Source organism: Phalangium opilio, unplaced genomic scaffold (genome assembly GCF_054372755.1).
Source record: "Phalangium opilio isolate 3A_F unplaced genomic scaffold, DU_Popi_V2 ptg000002l_1, whole genome shotgun sequence".
Lineage (NCBI taxonomy): Eukaryota > Metazoa > Arthropoda > Arachnida > Opiliones > Phalangiidae > Phalangium > Phalangium opilio.
In genome coordinates, this window is record NW_028324144.1 from 11,919,840 (window position 1) to 11,941,103 (window position 21,264).

The 21,264-nt window shown below is 32.9% G+C and overlaps 1 protein-coding gene across 1 annotated transcript; it reads left to right on the forward strand.

Annotated features, from left to right (window-relative positions):
- The first annotated feature begins 6 nt into the window (after positions 1-6).
- On the forward strand, positions 7-21,189 carry LOC149719807 (ATP-binding cassette sub-family C member 3-like). Its single transcript, XM_089856988.1, has 6 exons — positions 7-138; positions 591-681; positions 1,109-1,479; positions 19,607-19,774; positions 20,648-20,832; positions 21,068-21,189. Exons 1-6 carry the CDS (start codon positions 13-15, stop codon positions 21,186-21,188), a joined length of 1,062 nt encoding a protein of 353 aa, XP_089713114.1. The 5' UTR covers positions 7-12; the 3' UTR covers position 21,189.
- The last annotated feature ends 75 nt before the right edge of the window (positions 21,190-21,264 follow it).

Genomic DNA, 21,264 nt, shown 5'->3' on the forward strand with positions numbered 1-21,264 from the left:
CCTTGTTTCGCCATGTACGTATTAATCGACGAAGATAACGTTCTCACCTCGAGGAAAGCTTTCGTGTCCTGGCAGTTGGTACGATTATTAGCGATGTCGATGAAGACGTTTCCGGATTTAGTAAATACCCTAGTTTTGGTAAGAACGGTGTCAGGGAGGTTCAAAAGATACATCTAGAATTTGCTTCTCCTACTAAATTTAATGTTTTCCGATCATCAAAGATGCAAGTACGCCCAAAATACAAGAAAACGTGGGTACAGTAAACAGGCCTAGGCGTAGCTCTCGTGATTGTATCCAATTTCCTCGACTTAGGGACATGGATAAGACCTAGCACCCTTCAGCCTGCTTAATCTAGATTTTTTTTTTTTAATATATATACTTTTGGTATTAAGCATCATTCGATTGTCATCGCTATAATACTTCAAAATTATAGTTGGCGTCAATACATAACGGCAACTAATTGCATGTTTTAGTACAATACGTTCTCGCAACAAATATGTATTGTTTTTTGATAGGATTGTCGCCTTGACCTTCCCTTTAGTTTAAAACATCTCAAAATGACATAAATCCACAAAAAAAGTTCTTTTTAGACACACGTCTCGGTAAGAAGAATTGCAAACCTGTTGAATCGTGGGGAAACCAAGCATTACGTGGAGAAGATGGCTTGTGACGCACAATATGGTATGCCAATTAATTAAAGACTTTAAAAAACGAGATAAGTCGCTTATTAATGGCGGCAGCTTTTCCTACCCAAGCGTTCGAAATGAAGTTCAAAATTAATTGAGGTTAAGACGCGAGAAGTGATAATAAGGATCTTTTTCAGAACTTAACTAACCGATCCGGAGCATTGCTATAAAATGAAAATATCCTCCTATAATCATCAAGTTTATTCCCAAAGTAGGTTTAGATCGCTGATCAAGAGGAATTCTAGCCCAATAGTCAATTTTAGAAGGAAACTCCGCAGAGACTCAACTATCTCCTTTTTATTAGTAAAATAAGCCATTCAACAAGTCATTCTTATAGAGGGAAGCCAGAAGATATTTTTGTACTCGCAATTGATCACATTAGACTATATGTTAACATCAATTTATTTCTGTGAAAATTTCAGCAATTGAGATTCGGAAGGGAACGTTTCATTGGAACTTGGAAGAGGCGGCAGCGACGCCTCTTCAGGAGATCAATTTGAAAGTGTCCCGCGGTTCGCTGGTAGCCGTGGTGGGTCCGGTGGGCTGTGGCAAGTCTTCCCTTTTGTCCGCTTTGGTGTCCGAAATGCAGAAGGTGGAGGGGGAGGTGAGAGTGGTCGGGAGAGTGGGGTACGTCACTCAACAACCCTGGATCCAGAACACCTCACTTAGAGAGAACATACTCTTTGTTGACGAGATGGACCAGGAAAGATACGACAATGTGATACGCGCATGCGCACTACAACCGGACCTCGACCAGCTGCCGGCTGACGACGAAACGGAGATCGGAGAAAGAGTACGTAATATCAGAAGTAATTTAAGAAACCTCCCTACGGGAGGGAAGTATACAAGACGCCATAGGCATAACGTTAAAACACGCGAGACATCCTCGAAACGCCAAATACCGTATTCAGACACTATTGCTCATGGACAAGGTACGGTAGATCTTAGTCCTTTGATATGGTCGTTGGAAAGGGAAAGAGTAAAAAGTGCCCTTAAACTAGTGTAGTCTGCTTAGCCGTCTGTCGTAAAGAAATAGAAGATTCATGGTTTTGCTAACAAATATTCACATACGGTTATTTCGAAACGAAATTCTAGTTTGTTGTGAAGCCAAGAAGAAGATGAAAATTAGTAATACCAGAACAAAATTTCGAGATAGATAATAACACCATTTTAAAATCTATCTATGTATAGTGTTAGTCATATACCATGGCAAGGTAAGGGTTTAATTCAATTTTATGCAAAAACCTATGAAAATCCTATAATCGAGTTATTAATGATTGATTATCATCAAAATCTAAAAATGCTGCATGAATTATTTCATTGGAAAAGTTTAAAATTACAATGAGTCTGTGAAATTGACTTAACTTAAGCAGCCGACGCAATCGCGAAATCAGAGAATGTATTCCTACGCTCTACGCGGCGCAGCCCTATTTTTTAAACTTTGTTTACGGCTGTATAAGTGCGCGGGGACATTCGCGGTACGAGGATGTATCGGGAAAAATTCGCCTTTGTATACTTTCCTCCCGAAGGGAGGTTTCTTATATTACTTTTGGTAATATTGAAACCAACAAGATGACCGAGGGTTTTAGCCATAATATTAGCCACATCGTTCTTTGCTTAAGAAGAAGATTTAATGAGAAATGAACATAATACAAATCATCTAGTCCTACGCTGTTCCATATTCATCGGGATATGTGAATTTCCTCAAGACTCAATGGAATCTAGCCCTACTTGAAAATAATCTCCACACAAGAGAACGATGACTCTTTTTACCTCTCCGAGTGACAATGACGTCACGGAAAGGTATTACACTGGACGTGTGGGTGTGCGTTTGCATTACTATACTTATGAGGACCGCGACGAGAAAACACACCAATCCTGTGGGGACCGTAGTCACTTATGGGGACGCACACCCCGGTCCCCATTAAACCCAAAAATAACATATGCTCAAATTAATTATTTTTTGATTTTAATTGCTTAAAATTAGTTTTTAAGGTGGTCCCCACAAAGGCGGTAAATTACACATTGCCAATTTTGTTTAACACACGGACTGATAATAGAGCCCCCTTATCGGCCCTCGCAAGAACTAGAAAGCACACACTACTTTTACTTGAAATTTAAAATTTACACCATTTTGTGTCTAATTTTGGATTTTTAAACCCTTTACGGGGACCTTTGACCCAACGGTTTTTCATGTTTTTTGCTTCTAGTGAAAATAATGCGATTTATCTAGATATCGTATAACGAAGTAGAAAAATCTTCGTGTTTTTGATGTCTTTCTGTTAAATTGAAATTTGTAATAAATAATATTTTGTGTTTAAATTTGAATTACTACATCCGCTATGGGGACACCATTCCCAACATTTTTTTATTATCTTTCATATGGATTAATAAAAGTTAGCTTTGAAGGTTGTCGTGTATAGTATTATTCAAAAAAAAAACCCTTTTACTTGAAATTTAAAATTTACACCATTTTGTGTCTAATTTTGGATTTTTAAGCCCTTTACGGGGACCTTTGACCCAACGGTTTTTCATGTTTTTTGCTTCTAGTGAAAATAATGCGATTTATCTAGATATCGTATAACGAAGTAGAAATATCTTCGTGTTTTTAATGTCTTTCTGATAAATTGAAATCTGTAGTAAATCACATTTTGTGTGTAAATTTGAATTACTACATCCGCTATGGGGACCCCATTCCCACATTTTTTATTATCTTTCATATGGATTAATAAAAGTTAGCTTCGAAGGTTGTCGTGTATAGTATTATTCAAAAAAACCCTTTTACTTGAAATTTAAAATTTACACCATTTTGTGTCTAGTTTTGGATTTTTAACCCTTTACGGGGACCTTTGAGCCAACGGTTTGTCTTATTTTTCGCTTCTAGTGAAAATAATGCGATTTATCTAGATTTCGTATAGCGAAGTAGAAATATCTTCGTGTTTTTGATGTCTTTCGGTTAAATTGAAATCTGTAGAAAATCACATTTTGTGTGTAAGTTTGAGTTACTACATCCGCTATGGGGACCCCATTCCCAACATTTTTTTATTATCTTTCATATGGATGAATAAAAGTTAACTTCGAAGGTTGTCGTGTATAGTATTATTCAAAAAAAATCTTTTACTTGAAAATTAAAATTTACACCATTTTGTGTCTAATTTTGAATTTTTAAACCCTTTACGGGGACCTTTGAGCCAACGGTTTTTCATGTTTTTTGCTTCTAGTGAAAATAATGCGATTTATCTAGATATCGTATAACGAAGTAGAAATATCTTCGTGTTTTTGATGTCTTTCTGTTAAATTGAAATTTGTAATAAATAATATTTTGTGTTTAAATTTGAATTACTACATCCGCTATGGGGACCCCATTCCCAACATTTTTTATTATCTTTCATATGGATTAATAAAAGTTAGCTTTGAAGGTTGTCGTGTATAGTATTATTCAAAAAAAAAACCTTTTACTTGAAATTTAAAATTTACACCATTTTGTGTCTAATTTTGGATTTTTAAGCCCTTTACGGGGACCTTTGACCCAACGGTTTTTCATGTTTTTTGCTTCTAGTGAAAATAATGCGATTTATCTAGATATCGTATAACGAAGTAGAAATATCTTCGTGTTTTTAATGTCTTTCTGATAAATTGAAATCTGTAGTAAATCACATTTTGTGTGTAAATTTGAATTACTACATCCGCTATGGGGACCCCATTCCCACATTTTTTATTATCTTTCATATGGATTAATAAAAGTTAGCTTCGAAGGTTGTCGTGTATAGTATTATTCAAAAAAACCCTTTTACTTGAAATTTAAAATTTACACCATTTTGTGTCTAGTTTTGGATTTTTAACCCTTTACGGGGACCTTTGAGCCAACGGTTTGTCTTATTTTTCGCTTCTAGTGAAAATAATGCGATTTATCTAGATTTCGTATAGCGAAGTAGAAATATCTTCGTGTTTTTGATGTCTTTCGGTTAAATTGAAATCTGTAGAAAATCACATTTTGTGTGTAAGTTTGAGTTACTACATCCGCTATGGGGACCCCATTCCCAACATTTTTTTATTATCTTTCATATGGATGAATAAAAGTTAACTTCGAAGGTTGTCGTGTATAGTATTATTCAAAAAAAATCTTTTACTTGAAAATTAAAATTTACACCATTTTGTGTCTAATTTTGAATTTTTAAACCCTTTACGGGGACCTTTGAGCCAACGGTTTTTCATGTTTTTTGCTTCTAGTGAAAATAATGCGATTTATCTAGATATCGTATAACGAAGTAGAAATATCTTCGTGTTTTTGATGTCTTTCTGTTAAATTGAAATTTGTAATAAATAATATTTTGTGTTTAAATTTGAATTACTACATCCGCTATGGGGACCCCATTCCCAACATTTTTTATTATCTTTCATATGGATTAATAAAAGTTAGCTTTGAAGGTTGTCGTGTATAGTATTATTCAAAAAAAAAACCTTTTACTTGAAATTTAAAATTTACACCATTTTGTGTCTAATTTTGAATTTTTAAGCCCTTTACGGGGACCTTTGACCCAACGGTTTTTCATGTTTTTTACTTCTAGTGAAAATAATGCGATTTATCTAGATATCGTATAACGAAGTAGAAATATCTTCGTGTTTTTGATGTCTTTCTGTTAAATTGAAATTTGTAATAAATAATATTTTGTGTTTAAATTTGAATTACTACATCCGCTATGGGGACACCATTCCCAACATTTTTTTATTATCTTTCATATGGATTAATAAAAGTTAGCTTTGAAGGTTGTCGTGTATAGTATTATTCAAAAAAAAAACCCTTTTACTTGAAATTTAAAATTTACACCATTTTGTGTCTAATTTTGGATTTTTAAGCCCTTTACGGGGACCTTTGACCCAACGGTTTTTCATGTTTTTTGCTTCTAGTGAAAATAATGCGATTTATCTAGATATCGTATAACGAAGTAGAAATATCTTCGTGTTTTTAATGTCTTTCTGATAAATTGAAATCTGTAGTAAATCACATTTTGTGTGTAAATTTGAATTACTACATCCGCTATGGGGACCCCATTCCCACATTTTTTATTATCTTTCATATGGATTAATAAAAGTTAGCTTCGAAGGTTGTCGTGTATAGTATTATTCAAAAAAACCCTTTTACTTGAAATTTAAAATTTACACCATTTTGTGTCTAGTTTTGGATTTTTAACCCTTTACGGGGACCTTTGAGCCAACGGTTTGTCTTATTTTTCGCTTCTAGTGAAAATAATGCGATTTATCTAGATTTCGTATAGCGAAGTAGAAATATCTTCGTGTTTTTGATGTCTTTCGGTTAAATTGAAATCTGTAGAAAATCACATTTTGTGTGTAAGTTTGAGTTACTACATCCGCTATGGGGACCCCATTCCCAACATTTTTTTATTATCTTTCATATGGATGAATAAAAGTTAACTTCGAAGGTTGTCGTGTATAGTATTATTCAAAAAAAATCTTTTACTTGAAAATTAAAATTTACACCATTTTGTGTCTAATTTTGAATTTTTAAACCCTTTACGGGGACCTTTGAGCCAACGGTTTTTCATGTTTTTTGCTTCTAGTGAAAATAATGCGATTTATCTAGATATCGTATAACGAAGTAGAAATATCTTCGTGTTTTTGATGTCTTTCTGTTAAATTGAAATTTGTAATAAATAATATTTTGTGTTTAAATTTGAATTACTACATCCGCTATGGGGACCCCATTCCCAACATTTTTTATTATCTTTCATATGGATTAATAAAAGTTAGCTTTGAAGGTTGTCGTGTATAGTATTATTCAAAAAAAAAAACCTTTTACTTGAAATTTAAAATTTACACCATTTTGTGTCTAATTTTGGATTTTTAAGCCCTTTACGGGGACCTTTGACCCAACGGTTTTTCATGTTTTTTGCTTCTAGTGAAAATAATGCGATTTATCTAGATATCGTATAACGAAGTAGAAATATCTTCGTGTTTTTAATGTCTTTCTGATAAATTGAAATCTGTAGTAAATCACATTTTGTGTGTAAATTTGAATTACTACATCCGCTATGGGGACCCCATTCCCACATTTTTTATTATCTTTCATATGGATTAATAAAAGTTAGCTTCGAAGGTTGTCGTGTATAGTATTATTCAAAAAAACCCTTTTACTTGAAATTTAAAATTTACACCATTTTGTGTCTAGTTTTGGATTTTTAACCCTTTACGGGGACCTTTGAGCCAACGGTTTGTCTTATTTTTCGCTTCTAGTGAAAATAATGCGATTTATCTAGATTTCGTATAGCGAAGTAGAAATATCTTCGTGTTTTTGATGTCTTTCGGTTAAATTGAAATCTGTAGAAAATCACATTTTGTGTGTAAGTTTGAGTTACTACATCCGCTATGGGGACCCCATTCCCAACATTTTTTTATTATCTTTCATATGGATGAATAAAAGTTAACTTCGAAGGTTGTCGTGTATAGTATTATTCAAAAAAAATCTTTTACTTGAAAATTAAAATTTACACCATTTTGTGTCTAATTTTGAATTTTTAAACCCTTTACGGGGACCTTTGAGCCAACGGTTTTTCATGTTTTTTGCTTCTAGTGAAAATAATGCGATTTATCTAGATAACGTATAACGAAGTAGAAATATCTTCGTGTTTTTGATGTCTTTCTGTTAAATTGAAATTTGTAATAAATAATATTTTGTGTTTAAATTTGAATTACTACATCCGCTATGGGGACCCCATTCCCAACATTTTTTATTATCTTTCATATGGATTAATAAAAGTTAGCTTTGAAGGTTGTCGTGTATAGTATTATTCAAAAAAAAAACCTTTTACTTGAAATTTAAAATTTACACCATTTTGTGTCTAATTTTGAATTTTTAAGCCCTTTACGGGGACCTTTGACCCAACGGTTTTTCATGTTTTTTACTTCTAGTGAAAATAATGCGATTTATCTAGATATCGTATAACGAAGTAGAAATATCTTCGTGTTTTTGATGTCTTTCTGTTAAATTGAAATTTGTAATAAATCACAGTTTGTGTGTAAGTTTGAATTACCACATCTGCTATGGGGACCCCATTCCCAACATTTTTTTATTATCTTTCATATGGATGAATAAAAGTTAACTTCGAAGGTTGTCGTGTATAGTATTATTCAAAAAAATCTTGTACTTGAAAATTAAAATTTACACCATTTTGTGTCTAATTTTGAATTTTTAAGCCCTTTACGGGGACCTTTGACCCAACGGTTTTTCATGTTTTTTGCTTCTAGTGAAAATAATGCGATTCATCTAGATATCGTATAACGAAGTAGAAATATCTTCGTGTTTTTGATTTCCTTCTGTTAAATTTAAATCTGTAGTAAATCATATTTTGTGTTTAAGTTTGAATTAATACATCCGCTATGGGGACCCCATTCCCACATTTTTTATTATCTTTCATATGGATGAATAAAAGTTAACTTCGAAGGTTGTCGTGTATAGTATTATTCAAAAAAAACTTTTACTTGAAATTTAAAATTTACACCATTTTGTGTCTAGTTTTGGATTTTTAACCCTTTACGGGGACCTTTGAGCCAACGGTTTGTCTAATTTTTCGCTTCTAGTGAAAATAATGCGATTTATCTAGATATCATATAGCGAAGTAGAAATATCTTCGTGTTTTTGATGTCTTTCGGTTAAATTGAAATCTGTAGTAAATCACATTTTGTGTGTAAGTTTGAATTACTACATCCGCTATGGGGACCCCATTCCCAACATTTTTTTATTATCTTTCATATGGATGAATAAAAGTTAATTTCGAAGGTTGTCGTGTATAGTATTATTCAAAAAAAATCTTTTACTTGAAATTTAAAATTTACACCATTTTGTGTCTAATTTTGAATTTTTAAACCCTTTACGGGGACCTTTGAGCCAACGGTTTTTCATGTTTTTTGCTTCTAGTGAAAATAATGCGATTTATCTAGATATCGTATAACGAAGTAGAAATATCTTCGTGTTTTTGATGTCTTTCTGTTAAATTGAAATTTGTAATAAATAATATTTTGTGTTTAAATTTGAATTACTACATCCGCTATGGGGATACCATTCCCAACATTTTTTTATTATCTTTCATATGGATGAATAAAAGTTAACTTCGAAGGTTGTCGTGTATAGTATTATTCAAAAAAAACTTTTACTTGAAATTTAAAATTTACACCATTTTGTGTCTAGTTTTGGATTTTTAACCCTTTACGGGGACCTTTGAGCCAACGGTTTGTCTTATTTTTCGCTTCTAGTGAAAATAATGCGATTTATCTAGATATCATATAGCGAAGTAGAAATATCTTCGTGTTTTTGATGTCTTTCGGTTAAATTGAAATCTGTAGTAAATAACATTTTGTGTGTAAGTTTGAATTACTACATCCGCTATGGGGACCCCATTCCCAACATATTTTTATTATCTTTCATATGGATGAATAAAAGTTAACTTCGAAGGTTGTCGTGTATAGTATTATTCAAAAAAAACTTTTACTTGAAATTTAAAATTTACACCATTTTGTGTCTAATTTTGGATTTTTAAACCCTTTACGGGGACCTTTGACCCAACGGTTTTTCATGTTTTTTACTTCTAGTGAAAATAATGCGATTTATCTAGATATCGTATAACGAAGTAGAAATATCTTCGTGTTTTTGATGTCTTTCTGTTAAATTGAAATTTGTAATAAATCACATTTTGTGTGTAAGTTTGAATTACTACATCCGCTATGGGGACCCCATTCCCACATTTTTTTATTATCTTTCATATGGATGAATAAAAGTTAACTTCGAAGGTTGTCGTGTATAGTATTATTCAAAAAAAACTTTTACTTGAAATTTAAAATTTACACCATTTTGTGTCTAGTTTTGGATTTTGTGTCTAGTTTTGGATTTTTAACCCTTTACGGGGACCTTTGAGCCAACGGTTTGTCTTATTTTTCGCTTCTAGTGAAAATAATGCGATTTATCTAGATATCATATAGCGAAGTAGAAATATCTTCGTGTTTTTGATGTCTTTCGGTTTAATTGAAATCTGTAGTAAATAACATTTTGTGTGTAAGTTTGAATTACTACATCCGCTATGGGGACCCCATTCCCAATATTTTTTTATCATCTTTCATATGGATGAATAAAAGTTAACTTCGAAGTTGTCGTGTATAGTATTACTAAAAAAAAAACCTTTTACTGAAATTTAAAATTTACACCATTTTGTGTCTAATTTTGGATTTTTAAACCCTTTACGGGGACCTTTGACCCAACGGTTTTTCATGTTTTTTGCTTCTAGTGAAAATAATGCGATTTATCTAGATATCGTATAACGAAGTAGAAATATCTTCGTGTTTTTGATGTCTTTCTGTTAAATTGAAATTTGTAATAAATCACAGTTTGTGTGTAAGTTTGAATTACCACATCTGCTATGGGGACCCCATTCCCAACATTTTTTTATTATCTTTCATATGGATGAATAAAAGTTAACTTCGAAGGTTGTCGTGTATAGTATTATTCAAAAAAAATCTTTTACTTGAAAATTAAAATTTACACCATTTTGTGTCTAATTTTGAATTTTTAAACCCTTTACGGGGACCTTTGAGCCAACGGTTTTTCATGTTTTTTGCTTCTAGTGAAAATAATGCGATTCATCTAGATATCGTATAACGAAGTAGAAATATCTTCGTGTTTTTGATTTCCTTCTGTTAAATTTAAATCTGTAGTAAATCATATTTTGTGTTTAAGTTTGAATTAATACATCCGCTATGGGGACCCCATTCCCAACATTTTTTTATTATCTTTCATATGGATGAATAAAAGTTAACTTCGAAGGTTGTCGTGTATAGTATTATTCATAAAAAACTTTTACTTGAAATTTAAAATTTACACCATTTTGTGTCTAGTTTTGGATTTTTAACCCTTTACGGGGACCTTTGAGCCAACGGTTTGTCTTATTTTTCGCTTCTAGTGAAAATAATGCGATTTATCTAGATATCGTATAGCGAAGTAGAAATATCTTCGTGTTTTTGATGTCTTTCGGTTAAATTGAAATCTGTAGTAAATCACATTTTGTGTGTAAGTTTGAATTACTACATCCGCTATGGGGACCCCATTCCCAACATTTTTTTATTATCTTTCATATGGATGAATAAAAGTTAATTTCGAAGGTTGTCGTGTATAGTATTATTCAAAAAAAATCTTTTACTTGAAATTTAAAATTTACACCATTTTGTGTCTAATTTTGAATTTTTAAACCCTTTACGGGGACCTTTGAGCCAACGGTTTTTCATGTTTTTTGCTTCTAGTGAAAATAATGCGATTTATCTAGATATCGTATAACGAAGTAGAAATATCTTCGTGTTTTTGATGTCTTTCTGTTAAATTGAAATTTGTAATAAATAATATTTTGTGTTTAAATTTGAATTACTACATCCGCTATGGGGACACCATTCCCAACATTTTTTTATTATCTTTCATATGGATGAATAAAAGTTAACTTCGAAGGTTGTCGTGTATAGTATTATTCAAAAAAAACTTTTACTTGAAATTTAAAATTTACACCATTTTGTGTCTAGTTTTGGATTTTTAACCCTTTACGGGGACCTTTGAGCCAACGGTTTGTCTAATTTTTCGCTTCTAGTGAAAATAATGCGATTTATCTAGATATCATATAGCGAAGTAGAAATATCTTCGTGTTTTTGATGTCTTTCGGTTAAATTGAAATCTGTAGTAAATCACATTTTGTGTGTAAGTTTGAATTACTACATCCGCTATGGGGACCCCATTCCCAACATATTTTTATTATCTTTCATATGGATGAATAAAAGTTAACTTCGAAGGTTGTCGTGTATAGTATTATTCAAAAAAAACTTTTACTTGAAATTTAAAATTTACACCATTTTGTGTCTAGTTTTGGATTTTGTGTCTAGTTTTGGATTTTTAACCCTTTACGGGGACCTTTGAGCCAACGGTTTGTCTTATTTTTCGCTTCTAGTGAAAATAATGCGATTTATCTAGATATCGTATAGCGAAGTAGAAATATCTTCGTGTTTTTGATGTCTTTCGGTTAAATTGAAATCTGTAGTAAATAACATTTTGTGTGTAAGTTTGAATTACTACATCCGCTATGGGGACCCCATTCCCAACATTTTTTTATCATCTTTCATATGGATGAATAAAAGTTAACTTCGAAGTTGTCGTGTATAGTATTACTAAAAAAAAAACCTTTTACTGAAATTTAAAATTTACACCATTTTGTGTCTAATTTTGGATTTTTAAACCCTTTACGGGGACCTTTGACCCAACTGTTTTTCATGTTTTTTGCTTCTAGTGAAAATAATGCGATTTATCTAGATATCGTATAACGAAGTAGAAATATCTTCGTGTTTTTGATGTCTTTCTGTTAAATTGAAATTTGTAATAAATCACAGTTTGTGTGTAAGTTTGAATTACCACATCTGCTATGGGGACCCCATTCCCAACATTTTTTTATTATCTTTCATATGGATGAATAAAAGTTAACTTCGAAGGTTGTCGTGTATAGTATTATTCAAAAAAATCTTTTACTTGAAAATTAAAATTTACACCATTTTGTGTCTAATTTTGAATTTTTAAACCCTTTACGGGGACCTTTGAGCCAACGGTTTTTCATGTTTTTTGCTTCTAGTGAAAATAATGCGATTCATCTAGATATCGTATAACGAAGTAGAAATATCTTCGTGTTTTTGATTTCCTTCTGTTAAATTTAAATCTGTAGTAAATCATATTTTGTGTTTAAGTTTGAATTAATACATCCGCTATGGGGACCCCATTCCCAACATTTTTTTATTATCTTTCATATGGATGAATAAAAGTTAACTTCGAAGGTTGTCGTGTATAGTATTATTCATAAAAAACTTTTACTTGAAATTTAAAATTTACACCATTTTGTGTCTAGTTTTGGATTTTTAACCCTTTACGGGGACCTTTGAGCCAACGGTTTGTCTTATTTTTCGCTTCTAGTGAAAATAATGCGATTTATCTAGATATCGTATAGCGAAGTAGAAATATCTTCGTGTTTTTGATGTCTTTCGGTTAAATTGAAATCTGTAGTAAATCACATTTTGTGTGTAAGTTTGAATTACTACATCCGCTATGGGGACCCCATTCCCAACATTTTTTTATCATCTTTCATATGGATGAATAAAAGTTAACTTCGAAGTTGTCGTGTATAGTATTACTAAAAAAAAACCTTTTACTGAAATTTAAAATTTACACCATTTTGTGTCTAATTTTGGATTTTTAAACCCTTTACGGGGACCTTTGACCCAACGGTTTTTCATGTTTTTTACTTCTAGTGAAAATAATGCGATTTATCTAGATATCGTATAACGAAGTAGAAATATCTTCGTGTTTTTGATGTCTTTCTGTTAAATTGAAATTTGTAATAAATCACATTTTGTGTGTAAGTTTGAATTACTACATCCGCTATGGGGACCCCATTCCCACATTTTTTTATTATCTTTCATATGGATGAATAAAAGTTAACTTCGAAGGTTGTCGTGTATAGTATTATTCAAAAAAAACTTTTACTTGAAATTTAAAATTTACACCATTTTGTGTCTAGTTTTGGATTTTGTGTCTAGTTTTGGATTTTTAACCTTTTACGGGGACCTTTGAGCCAACGGTTTGTCTTATTTTTCGCTTCTAGTGAAAATAATGCGATTTATCTAGATATCGTATAGCGAAGTAGAAATATCTTCGTGTTTTTGATGTCTTTCGGTTAAATTGAAATCTGTAGTAAATAACATTTTGTGTGTAAGTTTGAATTACTACATCCGCTATGGGGACTCCATTCCCAACATATTTTTATTATCTTTCATATGGATGAATAAAAGTTAACTTCGAAGGTTGTCGTGTATAGTATTATTCAAAAAAAACTTTTACTTGAAATTTAAAATTTACACCATTTTGTGTCTAATTTTGGATTTTTAAACCCTTTACGGGGACCTTTGACTCAACGGTTTTTCATGTTTTTTACTTCTAGTGAAAATAATGCGATTTATCTAGATATCGTATAACGAAGTAGAAATATCTTCGTGTTTTTGATGTCTTTCTGTTAAATTGAAATTTGTAATAAATCACATTTTGTGTGTAAGTTTGAATTACTACATCCGCTATGGGGACCCCATTCCCACATTTTTTTATTATCTTTCATATGGATGAATAAAAGTTAACTTCGAAGGTTGTCGTGTATAGTATTATTCAAAAAAAACTTTTACTTGAAATTTAAAATTTACACCATTTTGTGTCTAGTTTTGGATTTTGTGTCTAGTTTTGGATTTTGTGTCTAGTTTTGGATTTTTAACCCTTTACGGGGACCTTTGAGCCAACGGTTTGTCTTATTTTTCGCTTCTAGTGAAAATAATGCGATTTATCTAGATATCGTATAGCGAAGTAGAAATATCTTCGTGTTTTTGATGTCTTTCGGTTAAATTGAAATCTGTAGTAAATAACATTTTGTGTGTAAGTTTGAATTACTACATCCGCTATGGGGACCCCATTCCCAACATTTTTTTATCATCTTTCATATGGATGAATAAAAGTTAACTTCGAAGTTGTCGTGTATAGTATTACTAAAAAAAAACCTTTTACTGAAATTTAAAATTTACACCATTTTGTGTCTAATTTTGGAGTTTTAAACCCTTTACGGGGACCTTTGACCCAACGGTTTTTCATGTTTTTTGCTTCTAGTGAAAATAATGCGATTTATCTAGATATCGTATAACGAAGTAGAAATATCTTCGTGTTTTTGATGTCTTTCTGTTAAATTGAAATTTGTAATAAATCACAGTTTGTGTGTAAGTTTGAATTACCACATCTGCTATGGGGACCCCATTCCCAACATTTTTTTATTATCTTTCATATGGATGAATAAAAGTTAACTTCGAAGGTTGTCGTGTATAGTATTATTCAAAAAAATCTTGTACTTGAAAATTAAAATTTACACCATTTTGTGTCTAATTTTGAATTTTTAAACCCTTTACGGGGACCTTTGAGCCAACGGTTTTTCATGTTTTTTGCTTCTAGTGAAAATAATGCGATTCATCTAGATATCGTATAACGAAGTAGAAATATCTTCGTGTTTTTGATTTCCTTCTGTTAAATTTAAATCTGTAGTAAATCATATTTTGTGTTTAAGTTTGAATTAATACATCCGCTATGGGGACCCCATTCCCAACATTTTTTATTATCTTTCATATGGATGAATAAAAGTTAACTTCGAAGGTTGTCGTGTATAGTATTATTCAAAAAAAAAATCTTTTACTTGAAATTTAAAATTTGCACCATTTTGTGTCTAATTTTGGATTTTTAAACCCTTTACGGGGACCTTTCAGCCAACGGTTTATCATGTTTTTTGCTTCTAGTTAAAATAATGCGATTTATCTAGATATCGTTTAACGAAGTAGAAATATCTTCTTGTTTTTGATGTCTTTCTGTTAAATTGAAATTTGTAATAAATCACATTTTGTGTTTAAATTTGAATTACTACATCCGCTATGGGGACCCCATTCCCAACGTTTTTTATTATCTTTCATATGGATGAATAAAAGTTAACTTCGAAGTTTGTCGTGTAAAAAATTATTTAAAAAAACCTTTTACCTGAAATTTATAATTTATCCATTTTGTGTCTAATTTTTGATTTTGAAATACTTTACGGGGATTAATGATGAAAATTTGTAAATTTCGTAAGGGATCGTACAAAGCACTAAAAATATTTTTTATTATTAATAGGGCCAATATATTTTTTTAATTGTTTCTAAAATTGAATTTTACCATCCTCTATGAGGCCATTGTTCCAACGTTCTTTAATGATTTTTGTTCTTGAAGAAAATTTTGATATATACCATTTTAATTGAATTTTATTTGACATTTGGTAGGTGGATCATTGTTCCAAGTTTTAAGTTTTTAATAGTTTGTTTCTTGAGGTTTCGTATTACTTTTTATGATTTTTCTAAATTTATACAAGTATTATTTTTAAGTTTTCGAAATGAATCTTGACAATATCAGCTACTTGATTACGCCTTATGCTTATCGAATTAACGTATTAAATTCCGTTTACTTTTGAATTGAGACATTTTGTTACCCATAACTCAAGCTTAGAGAATATAAGTGTATTGCTATTCTTACGGGGACAAAGTTAACCGGAAATAAGTCATAGATTTTGGTCCCCATAAAGAATGTAAAGAAAATTATGTAAAAGTTTCCTTTAAAAATATTTGGAATTCATTTTAAGATGCAATTTGAAACAAGTCATAAAAGTGAAATATATTTTCGATTTTACGATAAAAGCGGAGGAGATATTGCGTTTTCTAAATGTCCCCGTAAGTGACTTTTTAAACTCGGTCCTCATAAGTAATGTAGGACATGTATGTGTGTCTGTGTGTGTGTGTGTCTGTCACACCCCACGTGACCGCGTTCGCAGTTTGCGTATCGGAGCAAACGTGTTCCCAATTTCCGGACTGCATTGACAGTTCACGGAAATTTGGAAAATTGTGTTTGTCTCCGCTGGCTATTCTACTCCACATGGAAACTATTCTGTACTTGCTGGCTTCCAAGCACCACCATCTTCTGTTCTTCGTCAATTTCACCTTGACACCAGCTTTTATGCGCCACCATCTTTTGTTCTTCGTCAATTCCACATTGACACCACCTTCTATGCACCACCATCTTCAGGTCTTTGTCCATTCCACATGGACGCCAGTCAGTACATTCTGGCTTCTTTTCCTTCGTCATCATTTGGTTTCAAGATATACGCGGCGATCGGCTAGGGTTACGAGAAACGTCTAGCCTCCCAATGGCAGGGCTTCCACCATCGGTTCACGCGAATGCGTTTTTATATATTATTATGATGGAAACGAATCATATATATACCCCAAAATTTGAAGAAAGCGGGCAAGAGGGGTACCCTTCACTTTAAACGTCAATATTAGCAAAGTTTCGAACGATAATAGGAACAACTTTATTTTAAACGATTTAACTATTTTTAAAGTTATTTACTGGCGATTAAAATAATTAATATCATTTATATTTAATTAATTATTTAAGATAAACTTATTTCTTTGAAGTGACACAAGTGAGAGTTTATATAGAACGAGTAATGAAGATTGCATCTGAATCGAAACACTACACGCATATCAAAGTTAATATAAAGCGAGTAGGATGATAAGATCTCTTACAAAACGATAACATTTCCGTTTTGCAGAATATTAAATGGAAATATTTTAAATAATTTTTGGCACTACGATTCTTTCAGTAGTTGTGTAGCTATAAAGTTCTGTTTCATCTCAATATTCCAAGAACATCTTTTGATATTAATATTTCAAATTTGGTGTTTACTTTTTAATTCAGATTTACTACATTTATATATAGTGTAAACGCAACTTTTAATTTCACTACGATATATGGATTTTAATACTTCGTCTCTCTATAAATGTTGAAGCGATTGGGTCTATGAAATAAGATACCCTAGATTTAAACCAGAATTGAACTTGTTTCGTGTTCTCTTACAAGGGGTGTTAACGGTTCAGAGTGAGCCGAAAGTTAAATACACACTTAAGTGATACATATTAGGTCCTCATTAGAATTATGAGAATACACGGGGAAATGTTAAACGATCAAACCTTTACAAATGACCTTTGCAATATCCCGCCACTTTGAGCTACGTATTTCCGGTTTTTCTCATTGACTGGTGGATCCATGGACGAAGTTATACTGAAGAACCAATGGCAGCCTATTACTGCCCCCATTACTAAGCGACTAAACAACCAATGTAAAGCTTACCTCCCCCTTTTCAGCCCCAAAATGGAGGTGGTTATGAAAATGCGGAGTCAAATCCCCGAAAACGCTAGCGCCATCTAGAAAAAATAAGACTTTACCTGCTTCCCTCGTTAGAACGTTGAGACCCCCACTATTCGGTTTGCTACTATCTGCCGCTAGAAGGCGAATTAACAAGTATTTTTAACTTTCTCCCTCTGCCATCCGTCCTTCAGTATTGGTTCGTCCATGGTGGACCTGTGTTTGGAAAGTAAATTCGACTCGACTCGGAGAGGTTTATTTTGGTTTCCCAACTTGTTCTGTATAAGGAACGTTTGTTGAGACAAATGAGATCGTTATAAACACTGCCTTAACACCATGCGAAGTACAGTACTTGCTTATGCTTTTCAAATTGCCCTCGATTTGTGTCAAAATACACGTGTGTTTATTATGATACCAGAATTTGCGTCTATTTTGTCACATATCGAGAAGCATTTTAAAAGCAAACAAGTTGGGAAACCAAAATAAACCTCTCCGAGCCGAGACGAATTTACTTTCCAAACACCGGTCCGCCAGGCAATGAGACAAACCGGAAATACATAGTTCTAATCGGCGAGATATTGCCATGATCATTTGTAAAGCTTAAAGCGTTTAATAATTTCCTGCGTATCCTCAATAATTCTAATGAGGACCTAATATCTATCACTTAAATGTGTATTTAACTTTCGGCTCACTCTGAACCGTTAAGACCTCCTATAAGAGGACATGAAACAAGGTCAATTCTGGTTAAAATCTAGGTTATCTTATCTCATAGACCCAGTCGTTTCAACACGTATGGAGAGATGAAGTATTAACATCCTAATTATTTAATAAAACTAAAAGTTACGTTTACACTATATATAAATGTAGTAAAGATGAATTAAAAAGTAAACACCAAATTTGAAATGTTAATATCAAAAGATGTTCTTGGAATATTGAGATGAAACTGAGCTTTATAGCTACACAACTACTAAAAGAATCGTAATGCCGAAAAATATTAAGTATTTCCATTTAATATTCTGCAAAAAGAAAATGTTATCGTTTTGTAAGAGATCTTTTCATCCTACTCGCTTTATTTTAACTTTAATATGCGTGTAGTGTTTCGATTCAGATGCAATCTTCATTACTCGTTCTATATTAACTCTCACTTGTGTCAGTACATAGAAATATGTTTATCTTAAATAATTAATTAAATATAAATGATATTAATTATTTTAATCGCCAGTAAATAACTTTAAAAATAGTTTAATCGTTTAAAATAAAGTTCTTCCTATTATCTTTCGAAACTTTGCTAATATTGACGTTTAAAGTGAAGGGTACCCCTCTTGCCCGCTTTCTTCAAATTTTGGGGTATATATACGATTGGTTTCCATTATAATAATAGATAAAAACGCACTCGCGTGAACCGATGGTGGAAGCCCTGCCATTGGGAGGCTAGACGTTTCTCGTAACCCTAGCCGCTCGCCGCGTACATCTTAAGATGATGGAGTAGAAGCCAATGTTACAGATTGGGGTCTATGTGGTATAGACGAAAGACCCGTAGATGGTGGTGTTTGAAGCCAATGTTGCAGATTGGTGTCTATGTGGTATAGACGAAAGACGAAGAACAGAAGATGGTAGTGCTTGGAAGCCAGCAAGTACAGGCAAGTGTCCATGTGGGATGGACAAAGACTAGCAGATTGTGGTCCTTAGAAGCCAGTTAGTAAAGACTGGTGTTGGTAGATGAATGGCCATTTTTCCGTGAACCGCGAACGCGTTCCGGAAATCGGGTATTTGTTTGCTCCGATTTGTAAACTGCGAACGCGGTCACGTGGGGTCTGACAGACAGACAGACACGGCCGCTGTAATACCTCTCCGTGACGTCATCGTCAGTCGGAGAGGTAAAAAGTACAAACTTTGCTCGTTCGAAATTAGCCTGTTCCTCATTTATTTTGGCCATATTCCGCTTGAAGCGTCTCGTTTCTTCGGAGAGGAAAATTTTCAGTTTCTTCCAAACTTCTATTCCTCAACCTACTTCTATTTATATTCATAGTTCCATAGATGTCTGCTATCGTTAGTAATGTGTTCATTCACTAATTTTACACGATAGGGTATCAACTTGAGTGGTGGTCAGAAGCAAAGGGTCAACGTGGCCAGAGGAATTTATCGCGATGACGATGTTTATCTCTTTGATGACCCTTTGGGCGCGGTTGACTCGCATGTGGCCAAACATCTCTTCAACGAAGTCATCGGACCAAAAGGATTTCTTCGAAAGAAAGTAAATAACGCTACTCTGAAAACGCTAAGAGACCATTAATGAATGGTTGACATGTAATTCCGTTTAAATCCCGGTAGCAGTTGAATATGTTGACCCGTATAGTAGTCGATGTCTTTACTATGAAAAGAATTTCAGCTGACATTTTATGTATAAATATTTAAACGGAATAGATTTGGATTTAAATCCGTGCAATTGCACGCTTCAATAATAACGGTTCCAAAAGCGATCAATATCTAAGATGTTGTAAGTATGAATATGTATAAATACTACGTATTCCTAACTAGGCCAAAAAAGCCACCAAAGATGCGATACAGTCGCGGATATTAGGTGCCTCCAAATTCAGTCCGAACTTCGAAGTGGCAAAAAGGAACTATATCTCTACCAGTGATTCTGAGCTGAGTTTGAAATTGCAGAGAGAAAAAAACGAATTTCCCTCTCACTCAAGGTTAGGGAGATTAAAAAATTCCAATTTCCCTCTCACTGAAGGTTAGGGAGATTAAAAAATACGAATTTCCCTCTCACTCAAGGTTAGGGTGATTAAAAAATACGAATTTCCCTCTCACTCAAGGTTAGGGAGATTAAAAAATACGAATTTCCCTCTCACTCAAGGTTAGGGAGATTAAAAAATACGAATTTCCCTCTCACTCAAGGTTAGGGAGATAAAAAGTCATATTTTTATCTCTTCCCTACGGGGGCTTAAAGCGAAATGCCTTGTTCAATGTAAGAGATGGAAATCCATAATACGTAGTATTTATACATATTCATGTTGTAAGTGACTAGCAAATAAACCCTTATGAGTCTTTCGCTTTTGAAAGCTGTTTCTGTTTAGATTTTCCTTGCTCGCTCGACAAACAGCAATTCAATCTCTTACAGACGAGAATTTTGGTGACGCACAACTTGAGCTTCATCCGAGAAGTTGACGAGATCTTCTTCATGAACAACGGACGAATCATCGAAAAGGGAACCTATGACGAAATCATGAGTCAACATCAGGGAATGGCCAGAGATTATTTCGCGCAACACATTAGTGACATGAGCGACAAGAATGAAGAACGGTCGTGAGTAATTTTGTATCTATATGTACATTTTCTACATGGCAGAGAAAGCGAAAAACGTTTGAAGTCATAGAAGTTAACCATGCACTGTACAAAATAACTGGGAGAATTTGTTTGCAATTGGCATTTAGGATGTGCTGTTTGTAGAGATAGCACTTATTTTAAATTTCTTTACTAGATTCTTTCAAGTTAAACACTCTTTGCTATTTTATAAATTTTGGTAACGCGATTGTTGTAGTACTTTAAATATGAAAGCTGAGAGATTTCATCTTGCATACCAAGGAAAAGTCTCACATGAAGATAAGGCTAAACTCATGACTAAAGAGACGCTCAAACAAGGAAACGTATGTGCTCTTTAATATACGAAGGGAGTGTGAACTCTTCTTCTTACGAAGTAATTTTCTCTGCACACATTTTTCCTCGTGATAATGTTAT

Excerpts from the sequence above, each read along its gene's own strand:
- LOC149719807 (XM_089856988.1), top strand. The coding sequence starts at position 13 with ATGTACGTATTAATCGACGAAGATAACGTTCTCACCTCGAGGAAAGCT. Across the intron at positions 1,480-19,606 it reads AAACGGAGATCGGAGAAAGA|GGTATCAACTTGAGTGGTGG; the intron begins GTACGTAATATC and ends TTTACACGATAG. Across the intron at positions 19,775-20,647 it reads AAGGATTTCTTCGAAAGAAA|ACGAGAATTTTGGTGACGCA; the intron begins GTAAATAACGCT and ends AATCTCTTACAG.